This window comes from Protopterus annectens, chromosome 5.part1 (assembly GCF_019279795.1).
Source record: "Protopterus annectens isolate FY-2018-M chromosome 5.part1, PAN1.0, whole genome shotgun sequence".
Classification (NCBI taxonomy): domain Eukaryota; kingdom Metazoa; phylum Chordata; order Ceratodontiformes; family Protopteridae; genus Protopterus; species Protopterus annectens.
In genome coordinates, this window is record NC_056736.1 from 280229744 (window position 1) to 280245410 (window position 15667).

Here is a 15667-nt window from a genome sequence, read left to right on the forward strand (position 1 = left end):
GGGTTTTTAGCAGTAGAGGCCTTTGTTCCCTTGGGACCCTGTGAAATAGTTTCTGGGTCAGCAGTATGGCTTTTATAAAGGAACTGGTGAGAATCAGGGACCCGGTAATACCTGTCTGGTTTAACAGGGGCTGGAGGTAAAGAATCTGGATTAAGGCTGGCTTCTGCGTGCACATCATCCAAAATATCTAAAACAGGAGGGATAGCCAGGGGCCTATGCTGGGGGAGCAGTAGAAATTCCCTGAGCCTTTTCTTGGAATCTGAGTAATCTTGACATTCCCAGTGAAAGTGTTCCCTCAGTGTATGCAGGGTTTCCCCAAAAGAGTGGTCCTCAGGGGGGGAGACCGAGGGAATAGACTCCTCAGCATCAGAGTCTTCGAAAGGGGAATAGGCATAATCCTGGTCCTCAGAATGTTCTGAGGTAATAGAAGCCTGGTCTGAGGAAGGGTAGTCTTCCTCCAATCTGGGTCTTTTGTCAGAGGGGGGTTGAGAACCCCTGATGAGAGTTATCAAATCCTCAGCCATTTTAAGCATCTGCTTTTTAGGCATGGGGCCTTGAGAGGAGGTCTGAGGACCCTGTTTTATAGTTTTCATGGCTGCTTTAGATTTAGTAAAGGATTTAATAGAGAAAGTGGAAGGCCTGAAGATGCCTTCAGAAATGGCAGGCCTGACTAAATTTTGAGTTTCCCCGCCAAGAGTGGCGTCGGTATCTGCAGTAGGAATGGAGACTGAGGACCCTGTGACCTCGGGTACTGAAGTCACTGGTAAAATAGCTTCATCGGTATTCAGGGGCTGCGTAGGTGCCTCGCTGAGAACCGGAGAACTGGTAGTCTGCCTAAGCATGGTCTCAGTACTTGGTGCGGACCTTGGATGTCGTTCCTTATCTTTGCGTCTTTTGCTTAAAACTGGTGTCGGTGTATCCGACGACATGATATAATTAAATTTTTTGCCAAAATAATGAAGGGCGAACTCCGCCCGACGCTTAATAGTGCGCTTGTTGAACCTAGCACAAAAACGGCAGGCCGAGACGTCGTGGTCTGGGCCTAAGCAAGGTATACAGAAAGAGTGGAAATCCTTATGCGGTATTTGCTTCCCACAAGAAATGCAATTATTAACTTTGTCTGACATCGGTCTGAGGTAAGAAAAGTTTCCCCAACGGGGTACTTAGCTTTAAAGAAGACTTCGGCTGAAATACTTTCGTAAATCTCAGGAGCTGGCCGACCGGCACTTGCGAACTGCTTCTGCTTCAGGCACCGCGCGGCAAGAAAGACTGAAGAAAATGGCGTCGGCTGCCTCTTTTGTACCCCTGCTGCACTGATGTCAGGGAAGAAGCGACGGCAACCGACGCCAGACCTAAACTTTGGAATTCGGCCGACCGAGGACCCGCCTGACGGCGGGATAACCCATCTGTAATGACTGCAGCTGTATGCACGATGAACATCTGCTTTTGCTGGTAGCTGTTTTTTTGATTATTATTTTATACCTTACAAAACCAGAAAGGGGCATTACAGTGTTGTGGAACATATTGAGACAGATTCAAATCTTTTCAGTACTAAATTAATGAAGCTAAAACAAAGGCAATAATGTTAAATTGTGTACCCACACAGGAATTGGTTCAGCAATATCTCTATTTATGGGGACATGATAAAATGAATTATTTAGGAGTATGGATTAAAAATGATTCTGGTGTGGTAGCTAAGGATATGTGGGAGGAAACTAAACAAAAGATAATACAAAATTTGAGATAATGGATGCTCTGTTATACTGATATCAATAGTAAGATCCAGGGAGTTAAAATGTTTTTAGTCCCTTTAGTCTTATACACAGGTCAGACATGTTTATAGCAACCAGAGGAGAAGTTGTGGATAACAATTAATAAAAAGCTGAATGATTTTATCTGGGAGGGAAAGACAGCATGAGTCAAGAGGGATAAGCTTATTCTTCCACTAGAACAAGGCAGATTGGGATTACCCAATTTGAAGGGGTATTTCAGAGCAACACAGTTAAGGCTCCTATACCTAGCACAAGCAGAAAACTATAATTCAGAGTGGAAAGAGTAAACTGTGACTCTTCATGTTTTTGATTAGACTTATTTAAGTTTAATAGTGGATGGTTCCACTCGCAATGGAGACATCAAAGATTGAAGGGGGATGTATTCATTGTGTATTATTTAATATATATTATTTAATGCATGTTGTTTATACGTATTGCTTAATACATATTGTTTAATGTAAGGGAGTTGATTTCACCCTGTGTCTTTAAGAATTGGGTATATAAATGTATGTATTGCAAGGGACTGTATCATTCCACTGAGGACGCCAGGGGCGAAACCGGTTTTGAGTTTCTTTTTGCTGTGACTGTTGGCCATGGGCTTGTGTCAGAATTGGCATTTGCCTAAATAAAGGATGATGATGCTGAAAGTATTATCTGGACTTTATTTTGTCTTTACCCCAATGCAAGTAAAGTATATGTTATAGTGGTGCTGGACTATTGTTTTGGTGTGTTATATGAGTGAGTTTGTTGGGGTTTGTATCGAAGCTGAGTGCTATGGCGTTTTTGGTGTCTCTATTGTGAGTGGATCCATTTACTAGTTTTCAAGATGTTGCTTGAAGGTGATTTGCAAACTTTTATTGGTAACCTTTCAGCAGATAAGGAAGATGGAACGTGGCCTATGGGCAAACAGTCAGATACAGCTTTTACTGGGGTGAGTCGCACTTCAGAAATGCAAAGTACTTTTAAAGAACTGAATGTGGTTACGAGAAAGTTTCATTCAATAGTATGGCATATAAAATTGTTACAAGCTTATTTGGAAGCTGGAGTTATACTACGAGGCCTAAGGGTGTACATAGAACCCAGAATGGGTAGGGAAAACCAGTCTTTTGTTAACAAATGGCGCATGATACAAAATACGGCATCAAAACTGTATATAGAATTGTTAGTCTCATGTCATGAAGAGACACCTAATGGCATTAAGGGTCAACTTGACTTGTGTTTATAGAGTCAGTACAACATTTTGAACAGCAAGATGAATACAAAAGACTGTTTGATCAGTATGTTGAAGAGATGAGTGTTTTTGAAGCGGAATTAAAAGCTAGAAAAGTGAAAAAGTATAGTTGAGACTAGAATGACTTTAGATCTGATAAGGCCTGTACATGGAAACAAATGAGAAGTGCCATCAGGTTTACAGAGACTGTTAATAAGTCGGATAGAAGTAAAAGAAAATGTAATAAATATATCCTGAAACCAATTTATAATTTGGGATGTAATACAGAATCTAGTGCTTCAGAAATGTCTTCAAATGCATTTAGCACCTATACTGAGAATGATATGGGGGATATAGTAAATGCTGGTTCTCCAAGATGTAAAAAAAAAACAGGTCCAGGGCTAGCCCTTTAGAAGAGGCGGTAAAAAACATTGCAAACGAAGAAGGGATACAGGTGGAGAAAATCTTCAGGAAACTAGTGACCGAGTAGGACAAGAAGATGGACTTATTGTTAATTTAACTGACTATGATTTAACTAATGAAGAGAAAGCTGTTCTTAATAAAGGCTTAAACTATGTACCATCATATTTTATGTCCCAATATGATGTTTGCATGGCTATAAAACAGTTTTGTAACATTAAATTTGAAATATTTTTTCCATAATAGAGGCGAAGTATCTAATGTTGTACCGTATTTTAAGGTTAAGAAAAATTCTTTTGTGCCACCATATCACCCTAGGGTTAAATGTTTTGAAGATAGTGTGTTGCATGAATTACACATTAATCAGAATGAGATTTTCAAACATCATGGTGACAATTTAACAACTACAGAGAGGGTGGCTTTAAAACATTTAAGAGAAAATAAGGATATAGTGATACTTAAAGCAGATAAGGGTGGGGCAGTAGTGCTTTGGAAGACATCAGTGAAGTGAATAAGCAACTTAAAGATGACAGGTTTTATTATAGACTGCCGTTGGATCTTACAGCTGACTTTAAACGTAAAATAGATGAAATGTTGTTGGAATATAACAAAAGAGGCTGTATTACAGATGCACTAGTTAAAGGAATTAATGGTGGAAAACCCTAGACCACAAACATTTTATATATTACCAAAGATGCATAAAAATGCCCCCTCCCAGAAGACCGATAGTGTCAGGAATTGGGTCTTTAACAGAACCTATCTCTATGTACTTAGAATTTCAGTTTAAGCCATAGTTACAGTTAGTCATTTCAAGGTTAAAAGATAGTAATGAGTTTCTGGAATTGATGGATGACTTGCAAATTACACACGATAGTTATATATGCACTTTAGTTGTGCAATCTTTATATACCAGCATTCCACATCATGGAGGTATAGAGGCCATAAAATACTGGCTTGCTAAATATGGGCACCACTCAAAGGAACATGAGGATTTTTTTCTAAATCTAATGAAGTTAGTATTAAACAACAATGTTTTTTGCTTTGGTAAGGACTGCTACCTTCAGGTAAAAGGTACAGCGGTGGGCACTACATTCACTCCCGTGTACGCTGATTTGTTTATGGGGTATCTAGAGTGCAGTTTAATTTACAATGTTGATAATCCATTTAGGGGTAAACTGGTGATGCGGAGACGCTACCTGGACGACTGTTGGGCAGTTTGGTCCAGTTCATTAGTAGACTGGAAAGCATTTGTAGAATACCTCAATTTTAATGTATTTGACATTAATTTTTTAGATAGAATAGAAAAGACATCTATTTACTTCTTGGATGTACATGTAGAGAAAGCTGAAGATGGCACTATCAGTACAGGGCTATATAGAAAGCCAATTACAAAAAATTCTTTATTAAAAGCAGATAGTTGTCATCCAAAACATAATATTCGCAATATACCTAAGTCTCAGTGTAGGAGGCTACAGAGAATTTGTAATAAGGATGATAATTATAGGGCTGAGGTCAGTGAGATGAGTAAAAGATTTATGGAATGGGGATATAATAGTCAATACATTAAAAATGAAGAAGAGGTAGCATTAACATTAAAAAGGAATTAATATAAAGAAATGCCCACAGTCCAGAACAGGTAGCTGAACAAGCTAAATCCAGATTGATTACCACATGTGGAACCCACATATTTAAAGTACGGAATATTATTGATAAATATTGGCACATTTTAAAAACGGATGAGTTTTTTGATGAGTATTTAGATGAACACTGTCTTTATGGATACAAACGGGGTAGGAATATTGGCAAATCTTTATCTTGGTTTAAAAAGATGAATACAGGTGACAAATGTCAGCAGAATATAGTTAGAGGTAGTAACCCCTGTGGAAATTGTACATAATGTAAGGTGATTTTGATATCAAAATCTTTTACATCTATAAACACTTCAAAGGTGTTTGAGATTAGGAAATTAATAACTTGTCGTAGTGAATGGATAATTTACATGGCTATATGCCAATGTAGAGCCTTTTATGTAGGGCAGACATCACGCTAATTTAAAAGCAGGGTAGCAGGACAGTGACATAAGATGTCAATGTACAAGGAGTGCCTTATTTAAACACAAGAATGAACATACAGCTGCTAATTTTGTATTTGTGGGCATAGATTCTATATGAAGCACAAATTTATCTGAAGTTCAAAAAAACACTTTTTTAGACAAAAAAGAAAGGCTTTGGATTATAAATCTTGGAGCATTGTATAAACCTGGATTGAATGAACATTTATAAGAATGTATATTTTAAGTGCTTGTAAACTGTGACTCTTAATGTTTTTGATGAGACTTATTTAAGTTTAATAATGGATGGTTCCATTCACAATGGAGACATCAAAGATTGAAGGGGGATGTATTCAATGTATATTATTTAATGTATGTTGTTTATACATATTGCTTAATACATATTGTTTAATGTAAGGGAGCTGATTTCACCCTGTGTCTTTAAGAATTGGGTATATAAATGTATGTATTGCAAGGGATTGTATCATTCCACTGAGGATGCCGGGGGGCGAAACTGGTTTGGAATTTCTTTTTGCTGTGACTGTTTGTCGGCCATGGGCTTTTGTCAGAATTGGCATTTGCCTAAATAAAGAATGATGATGCTCAAAGTATCTTTACTACATTTCAGGTAAAGTATATATTATAGTGGTGCTGGACTACTGTTTTGGTGTGTTTTTTATATATAAATATATATATATTTATTGAAATATAAAAAAATGCATCGATGTTTATAATTATTAACGTGTGAACAACAGTTCCAGCTGTACCAGACAGAGGTCACTTATTAGTGCTCTTGTGCTGCACATTGTGTCTTCTTTCTTCTTCTTTCGGCTTTTCCCGGTTAGGGGTCGCCACAGTGGATCATCTATCCGCTAGTGATTGGCAGTGGAGTTTTATGGTGTCTAGTTGCCAGCTTGGCGCCCAACCTTCCACAGAAGGCACACACACACACGCACTCACACCTAGGGTCAATTTAGAGTGTCCAGTCCACCTACAGCATGTCTTTGGGATGTGGGATGTGGGAGGAAACTGGAGCACCCGGAGAAAACCCACGCGACCACAGGGAGGACATGCAGACTCTGCACAGAAGGCACCCCAGCCAAGAATCGAACTGGAGAACCTCTTGCTATGCGGTGGCAACGCTAACCACTGCACCACTGTGGCCAGCTTTGGAATTTAATTTTTTTATTTTGCATGCATTTGATGTTGCAGTTCTCTCTATCTGTCTCTCCATCCCTTGTTGACTAAGTTAGTCCCTCTAGGTTAGTGACCTGTTTTCAAGAAAGACCTGAGGTGCTGTTTATACTACTAGGGGAAATTTAGCCAGGGCATTGAGGAACTTCCCATACTCTTTTTGATAGGTTCCATAGGGTCTTTTACATCTACATGCACTACCACCAACTCAAGGCAGATGGGACCTTGGTTTAATTCTTATCCGAAGGACAGCACATTCATGAATGCAGTACATCTTAATGCTGCGCTGCGGTATCAGCAATTTGAAAATTAATCCAGTCACCTGGAGTTGGAATAGAACACACCGCTTCCAGCACCAAAAGCAATTGTGCTACCTGTTGAGTTACTGACACTGCATTAAAATTTGCACACCTGTTAGTTATTAATGTAAATATGAACATACCATATTATATGAACATACCATATTGGATAACTAGATGCATCAGTAGGCTGATCTCAGAGAAAGACCTGGAGGCATCAGTAGGGTTTAACAAGTTATAAATAATCTAGACTTTGTTTTTGAGAGTGTAAACAATACAGTATGTCAGCCCTACACAAATATATAGAAACATCAAGGACTGCTGGCAAAAAATAACATAAATACAGAAAATGATTTGAAAGCGTGAACATTTTTTATTGGAACACTGATATGTAGTTCATTATAAGTTGCATTGCACAAAATAAATTCAGAAAATAATTTGGAAGGTTTAACATTTTGTGTTGGAACACATGCATATTTAATCATGGGACACATTACACAAGGAAAGAAAGTACAATGTACAGTAACATTTAAAAACATCTGACAAGCCTGCCACTTAGTTGATACAGTTATTAAACTGATAAATTGCAAATTATATATTTAAACACTTAAACACTGATACAGATGCAACCTTAAAGCGGTACTAAGGGCAACTGGCAAAAACATTATTTTTTGCTCTGCCTGGCTTAAAGCTTTGTGCTTGGACATGTTCATTAGGTACCTGGTCAAGTGGAATAGATTCACTGCAGAAAAACTCAGATGAACTCACAAAGAAAAATTGGTTAGCAGAATTTGTAGTTGGTGCTTGAATCCAAGTGCCTGCTTAAGAGTACCTACCAAGAAAGCATAAAAGCAGTTGATGTCGAACAATAATGAAGTTGAGGTAAGTGTTAAAGTGTCAAATATTAATCTTGAAATAGTTTAAGAGTTCAGTGCGTTGTTTGATTTTCATAAATAAAACTGTGTTTCCGTGTATGTATTCCTCCACAAATCATTTCCCAGCTGTGCTTCACAGAGTATAGGCATGCATTTGTCATGATGATACCATTTTTTTTGTTCATACATCTAAGTTGTTTTCCTTGTTTACTAGCATCTTTCTTAGTTTCTTTCGCATTCTTTTTCCAGATCAACACTTGGGCACAATCAAACTCTTTGCCTGGCCAATTTATGGGAAGCACTAATGTTCCAGTAATCCCTACAGATGTATTATTAAACAGTGGTCCACAGGCATGGCTTAAAAAGGTAATGTTTATCTTTTTTTGCATTTCAAAGAAATGTAGAGTTGGTATGCATATTTCTTCCCTTGTCCACCTCCACAATACCCTGCCCAATGACTCAATTTGGCCCATTCATTCCGTGAAGATGACAATCCGTTATCTTCAAGCCTAGGCAAGATCCCTAGAGCCCATTTGTACCTGTCAGATGAGCTTTATCAGACCATTCACTCTCTACTGGCAAGAGACAGGTGTTAAAGCTAGCAGGTCCCGTGGAGCAGCATATAGCTGGAGCTGCTTCCCCTCAGAGGTTGCCTTGAGATCCTTTTACACAGTCCTTCCATCTTGGGGAAGCATATGCATCTGCACATGTGTTGTAGATCTGTGGTCTGCTTTTTCTGCACTTTGACCCTGTTTATAACATTGTGTGCTTACTAGGCTCATACTCCATAATGAAGCTCTAAGTACTCCTACTAGGTGTCCCCCAAATGGCAAGCGACAGCCACTTCCCGAGGATAGATGAGCTGGTAGTGGTCACTCACTTGCCCCATTTTGTGGTCCATCTCATCCACTGACGTATTCCATTAATAAAACATGGGTGTGTCTCAAGTCTTTGTCTGTCTTTGGCATGGGGGTGTGTCTGTACGCATATTTGCTAACACTTGATGATAAGGAGCATTAAATAAAATCACAAGAATGCTACAGTAACTTTTTTATTGCGAGTGCGTGCCTACAGACCTTCTAGAATGTATATTTTAGAAGCTGTCTTAATTTGAACTGATGAGCCATTGCTTTGCTACAGACATTTTAAACTGAAATGTCCACTTAACTTAAGCAGTACTATTTTGATAAAATGATGAGGCCATTTTGAAGGTATTCTTTACTGAAATTACATGAAGTGGTAGTAATAGACTAAAACTACATACTTACGTTAGACTGAGGTATCTTACGAATGTTATAGTGTGGTAATAGCTATGGACATCTGATTGTGTTTACTATCAGCATAGGTGGACTGGCTGAAAATCCCTTTTCAGCCATGTCCTGGGCTCCTAAAGGGAAACGTGTAGTACATTAGTCTCAGTAAGACTGAGGATATGAAACTGTACACACATTATTGAACTGTACAGGGGGTAGTGAAAATAAAGTACAAGTTGCAGGGAAAGTTTGTATATAGTAAATTTGAAGATACACATAAATTACATAGATACAAACACATTAAGAACATAGAGTAATTACTTGTACAGTAAATTAACACTAAATAATTTGCATTCCTTTCCTTTAGTGAAATCATAAATGGCCAACAAGATAAGTTTGCTGTTTAGACCACTAGTATGCAGTAAGCAAATTAACTGAGTAAACATTCCTGACACACACCTCTAAAACACTTGCAGTTAAATTCAGAGAGAAGGTATTCTTTGAACTTGCACTGAAAACCATGTAAAGTTGACTGGGGTTTGCAGATCTAATAGTAGATGTTTTCAGTGTTTTGGATACATTAAAAAAAAGCTTTTTTGTATACTGTAGGGTGGAAAGGTGGCATTGTTATGGTGAAAGTATCTTCATTATTGATATAGAAAACTGTATTAAAAGTTCAAAATGACTCAATGGTTGCACGACGGACACAGCAAAATATCTGAAAGCTTTACTATCATGGAATCCAAGATAATTGTGTAATTGAGGCAATGTTAAGAGTAAACCATTCCAAACTATGCTTAAATATGTAGAAAACGTCAGAGTGCAATTACAAACCTTGGTGTCAAAGGGAAAGCTTACTGATTGTTCAGAAATTCATCATGTTAAGTGTATTGCGCAGGGTTAATGTAGTCTTTGATCTTGGCCTGAGAAGAATATTACCATTTAGTTAAAACATTTAATTATGTTACCTATGTACCTCTATAAGTATGAAATTTCTCGGAAATACACAGTCTTGCTCAAATCTATGTAGGACTGTTACTGTAAACCTCTGATGATTATAGGATTCCCTTGTCATCTCCAGGTGTTTGCCCTAGTTTAAAATATTTTACTTTTTCGTAATTATTTTAGTTTTCTGGGTAAAATTACTTTGGAGTTTATATGGTTTAGTCTCATTTTCTTTTTATTTAGTTTCATTATTTTTATCATGTTATGTTGCCTTTCACATTTACTGTCAATGGACTGTGAAATGTAATGTCAAGAACCCTGCTTGGTGGCTCTTAGATTAGGCATTTCTTCTTTACCAGCTAGAATTTGACATATTTTTTTCAGGAAATTCTTGTCTTCAGGGATGGCCCCATACCCAGCCGATGAACACAATGATGTTATGTACCACTTACATAAGCTTGCTCATCTTCAGAGCCAGACATTTCTTTTTTTGCCTCTTGTACAACTTGAATCTTGATCCTTAGTATAATTATTTGCACCTCCTCCCCTCTCAGTGCTGCACCTCCCCCAGAACCCTAATAAACCTTTCTTTCCTCCCTGCCAGGGTTGAGATACATGCAGCCCATTTGTTTCCTGATCCCCAGTCAGTGGTGAGGGTTGGATGTAGGCAGGCTATCATTTGCTGTGAGAAGTATCTCAAACCTGCCTCCCAACCGTAGCACTTGCCTGGAAAATGCACATGTCGCAGTACTTGGGAGACTCTCTAAGGATAGTCCTTCACCTAGTCCCATGTCTGCCTCCTGCATTGTGTCATACATGCTTCATATACCTTCCATAGTTGTGTCCTGGCATTTCTGCAGTTGATCAGTAAGGGCAAGCAGTGCATTTGGTATAGTAGTTGCTTCCTGTCCCCAAGATGGGCAAGACAGCATCACGCTATTAATCCCGTCCTCCCTTTCTTTTTCTCCCAGACCAGAGATGCTAACTGAACTTGGGAAACCTGGAGCATGGTCAGGCTCTGTCCCTCAGTGGCACAGGTCCAGGCGATCTTTGATTATCATTTTGAAGTCCTAGATTCACATATGTAAAACACATTGACCTTGTGTGTAATGAACACAGTGTTAAAAACTACTGCAACCATCAAAGGTTCATCTTAGCTGCTTAATATCTGGGGGAGGGGAGGTTGTTGTTGGTCTGTTGGTCCACTTTGTGAATGTGGCAGCAGTTCATAGCTTTTATCACAGGTTCAAAGGTAAGTACTATGCAGTCAATATGCAGACTACTGCAATCCTAACCAATAACCATATTCAAAGGTTCCCTCTAGCCTTAAGGAGGGCAATACAAGTTAGAGTGTGGAGAATATGAGGCTGCCTACCCAATTGTCTAAGTCCACCTTGAAGGTGGGAAGGGTGCTACTCAGCTTGTCACGTAGTAGTGGTTAGTTCAAGAGGTGAGGATACATTCAAGTATCAATTTGTCACTCCAACTTGTATTATTTATCTGTTGATGAAGGTTTAATTCCCTTACGTAGGTAGATGAGGAGCCATTTGTTCTGTGAAGGAATAAAAGGTCAAAAAGAGTTGGATCTTTCATGGCTTAAAAGGCAAGACATAGAAACCCACACAGGAGTTTGTAAGAAAATAAGTACAATGATAGCTGCTAGTCGGTCTTGATAAATGTGTAAAGCATCTCTGATTTTTTGGTTAGGAACTTCTGAGGTTTCCCAAGCTGAGTGACATGTTTAGACAAATACATGCATAAAGAGTATTATATTCAGTAATGTGTCTGATGAGATATGAATAAAAGAGAATTGAGAGTTCTTTGAATCTAGGGGAGATGCCTTTGGAAATTAGACGAGTCAGATAAAATGCTTTCTGAGCTGCTGTACAGACACGATGGTCAGTAGTGTCCAGATCCCTGATGATAGTGTATGACTGGAGTGGTGTGCCACCTGTATGGCATGTAAAAAAAAATATCTATCTATCTATATATATATATATATATATATATATATATATATATATATATTTTTTTTTTTTAATCAATATTATCCTAAATTGTTCACATTTAGTTTGAGACCATTGTCCTTACACCGATTGTTAACATAGACTGTCCCATGTTGTGGCAGTTGTGAACTGATGGAAGATAGAATAACAGTTCCTAGTTTACAGTCTACAAAGTTTAATAATTTTAGGCCAGGAGAGTTGGCCTGAAGGTGTGAGATACAGATACCAAGTAAGGGAGGGCCCAAAATAGAGCTCTGTGGTACACCACAGGTGACTGTTTTGCTTTCAGAAGTGGCAAATATGATACTAACCACGTGGCTTCTGTCAGGCGACCAGTTGGCTTTCCATCTGCACAGCATAAGAATTTATATTCTTGTTTACAAGTTTATCATTAATGCCTGAGTGGGGGATAGTGTCAAAGTCCTTGGACAGGTCCAAGGTGCGCTGTATGCACTTGTAACCTCTTTTCAAAGAAACTAATGAGGTTAGAGAGGCAAGACCTTCCTTTGACAAAGCCAAATTGGTGAGGGTCCGAAGTTAACAGATTTTTGGTGTCCAGTGGTCGGAGATAACATTCCCTAGCTTTACATATTAGGCTAAGGAAACTAATTGAGCTGTAGTTACCATGGTCTGTGGTTGTGCCACCCATTTGTAAAGGCAGTACAGATGCTGTTTTCCAGGTTTCAGAAATGTAATTGGTGGAGTGGTTAAGATTAAGAAAGTTAAGTAGGTGTTCAGATAAGCCATATTTGGTAGTCATAATCGGGCAACCTGGTATATAATCTGGGCCCATTGATGCAGTGTTCGTAGCTTTTCATAGAACTGACAGAACTTGTTCCATAGTAATTAAAGAGGGTGGCTGTAACTGTGGAATCTGTGAAAAAAGTATGACTGTATTTTTAGGGGAAGTACTATCAGTTTTAAAGGAAAAGGTCACTGATTTAAGGTATGATTTAACAAAGGAAAATGGTACATATGGAGGTATGCAAGAAGTGGACATATTTTTGAGGATAAGGTTAAGGGTTTTGGGCCTCCAGTAGGATAGTTAATTATTTGAACAAGGAAGTTAGAATTTCATAATATCAAGACACCACCTGACAATTTATTGATGGATAGCTGAAGTCTCCAGTAGAAAGTTGTTGGGTTTAATGAAGATGTTAAGGTAGCTTTCATGCTCAGACGAGGGCATAGAGAGTATTATAATAGCTAGTTATAAGGAGGTAATTGGCCTTGTTTAAGGTAACTTGAACATCTAGAGTTCAAATTTGGTGTACCAAGATGTCTGTGGTAAGAAGATGATGTCCTTGACAAATACTGATACTTCCCAAAATTGCCCGAAGGGCTAAAGACATGATAGGTAATAAGCCCAGGAGCAGAGAGATTACTTTCATTATTTTGAAACCTTGTCTGTGTAACTGCACATATTATAATAATAATAATAATAATAATAATAACAAAAATAATAATCACCATCATCCTATTTGTTAACCACTGGACAAACGGTCCCTTTTCAGGGGTGAACTGAGAGCAGTGTCTGGTTAAGTGACTTGCTCATGGTCATAGAGTAGGCAAATAAAGGCTGAGGGATTCAAACCCTGTACCACAGGAACTACAGCTAGCAAACTTAAACTCCCTGCTAACTGCCAGATGTATGAATGTGTTCAAGTTGCAGGAGACCCACAAGTTCAGACTATTTTTTTTAAGACTGCTGTTCAGTAGAGCCAATTTGATTTTTTCCAAATTAGAATTTACTAGGGTGGAATGTCCAACAGAAAGACTGTACCTAAAGTGGCACTATGGAGACAGAAGAGACTTTAGTCATAATGCAAAAACCTTGGTAAGAGAGGTGCAGGTCATCCCTGGTTAAGCAGGAAGGCTTGCTAGCTATTTCATCACACGCTGACACATGCAGGATTGCCATAGAATGACAGCAGTCACAGAGCCAGAAATTATTAAAGCCAATGTCTTATCTTTGAATCTTGGCATCTTTATCGGTGATGGCAAAATACCACTCGAGCATTGTTTTTCCTGCTTGTGACACATACATTCGTAGGACTGTTAGAGTTGTGTGTAATGGCTGTAGATGTGCAGAGTGAAGGTGGTTGTATTGCTGCATGACTTAATGGCTAACCCTTAACCCTTGGCTTGGGAGGCTTTGACAGCATTCTCTTAAAAACCTCAGTATATGTCGAGTTTGTGGAAGTACTCTGCTGTGTGTGTGTGTGTGTGTGTGTGTGTGTGTGTGTGTGTGTGTGTGTGTGTGTGTGTGTGTGTGTGTGTGTTTATGTTGTGCTTTCTGAATTTGTTCTGAGGTGAGAAGACAACCTCCCAAGTAAAATAAATTCTTTCAAGTCTCACATATTGAATCATTGTATGATAACAAAAAAGCATTTTCAGTAAGCATGAGAAAGTTGCTACACTACCTCAAAATACCTAATGCTATCAGGCTGGCTACAGAAGGGGAAAAAGCTGACTGAGATTCTGTAATAACTTGGTGCTGGATAAGGAGCATAAGAAAACACGATAGCTTTATAACTTAACTCTTGGTATAAGAAAGAGGGGGGGGTGGATTGGACTAGGAAATGGTGACAATATGGGATATGGCTAAAGGGTACAAGTATATAAGATGTGACTTTTGTAGTAGCCTCTTCGCATGGAGACTTGGGGGCTTCTCCTTGCAGATCTAGGCATATGTCAAAGCAGTGACACAAGGACAATTATAAGCTGTAGACAGACAGGCAATTTCAGTTCTAATTTTTCTTGAGGTAAGTTTGTTATTTGCCCAGCCCTCTGAACCTGCAGATGTGAAGTTTTTGCCTGATTAGCGAAGGTTAACCAGTCCTCTATGTAGATTAAGGATCACAGGAATGCACCTTTTTCTCCCACCCTGGGAATGCATCCAGGATTTTGTGTCACTTTGCTTTCAGATCATCATCTCAATGGATGACTTAACCTGGTCTTGAGATTGAGTTTTCTGGACATGGTTTACAACTGCTCGGGACCATGGGCCTGGTTCATTGGACCTCACCCCCTTAGGCTTGCACAGGCTAGCAGGCTCCAGTTGAGAAGTGTTTAGTCTTCCCACTCTGAGGCTTGTGTCACAAGGAGAGGGCATCAAGAAAGTTTGTTGTCTGGTGGAAGCTTGAATCGCAGGTATAAGAGTGCTGAAGTCCACAATAAGCTCAGCAAAGTTCTCCCTCCATCCCATGTTCCCTTTGGCTAGAGCATGTTCTAGTGCTCGTACCTGGGTGCCTGATGCCCAGTGTCAGTTTGTCACATGATTGCTGTCAAAAGATTTTAATACTCTTAACATATACTGGAAGAATCACGCAGATAAAAGTAAGCAAAAAAGGTTTATTTTACATGCATGGAGACATGCTACAACGTACATGGTATGTCAGCAGTCTAATTTCTGTACACTTTACATGGGTTTTTATACCCTCTTCTTCACATACACAGCAGCTGGTTACTAGACAAGGAATTTCAGTCAAGGCTATAAATTCACATACTGGAGCCTTAGATGGTCAGAGGTCAGACACAAGATAAGCTTGTGCCTGGTAGATGGTCAGAGGTCAGACACAAGATAAGCTTGTGCCTGGTAGATGGTCAGAGGTCAGACACAAAATAAGCTTGTGCCTGGACC

General features: G+C 39.0%; 1 protein-coding gene across 3 annotated transcripts in view; it reads left to right on the forward strand.

Moving 5' to 3' along the window:
- Nucleotides 1-15667, forward strand: part of SON (SON DNA and RNA binding protein) — a 1200918-nt gene that overhangs the window by 854876 nt on the left and 330375 nt on the right. For all 3 annotated transcript variants that reach the window (XM_044072950.1, XM_044072951.1, XM_044072952.1), the window contains one exon: nucleotides 8070-8186. In XM_044072950.1, the coding sequence (XP_043928885.1) occupies nucleotides 8070-8186 (117 nt within the window). The remainder of the gene's footprint in view (nucleotides 1-8069; nucleotides 8187-15667) is intronic.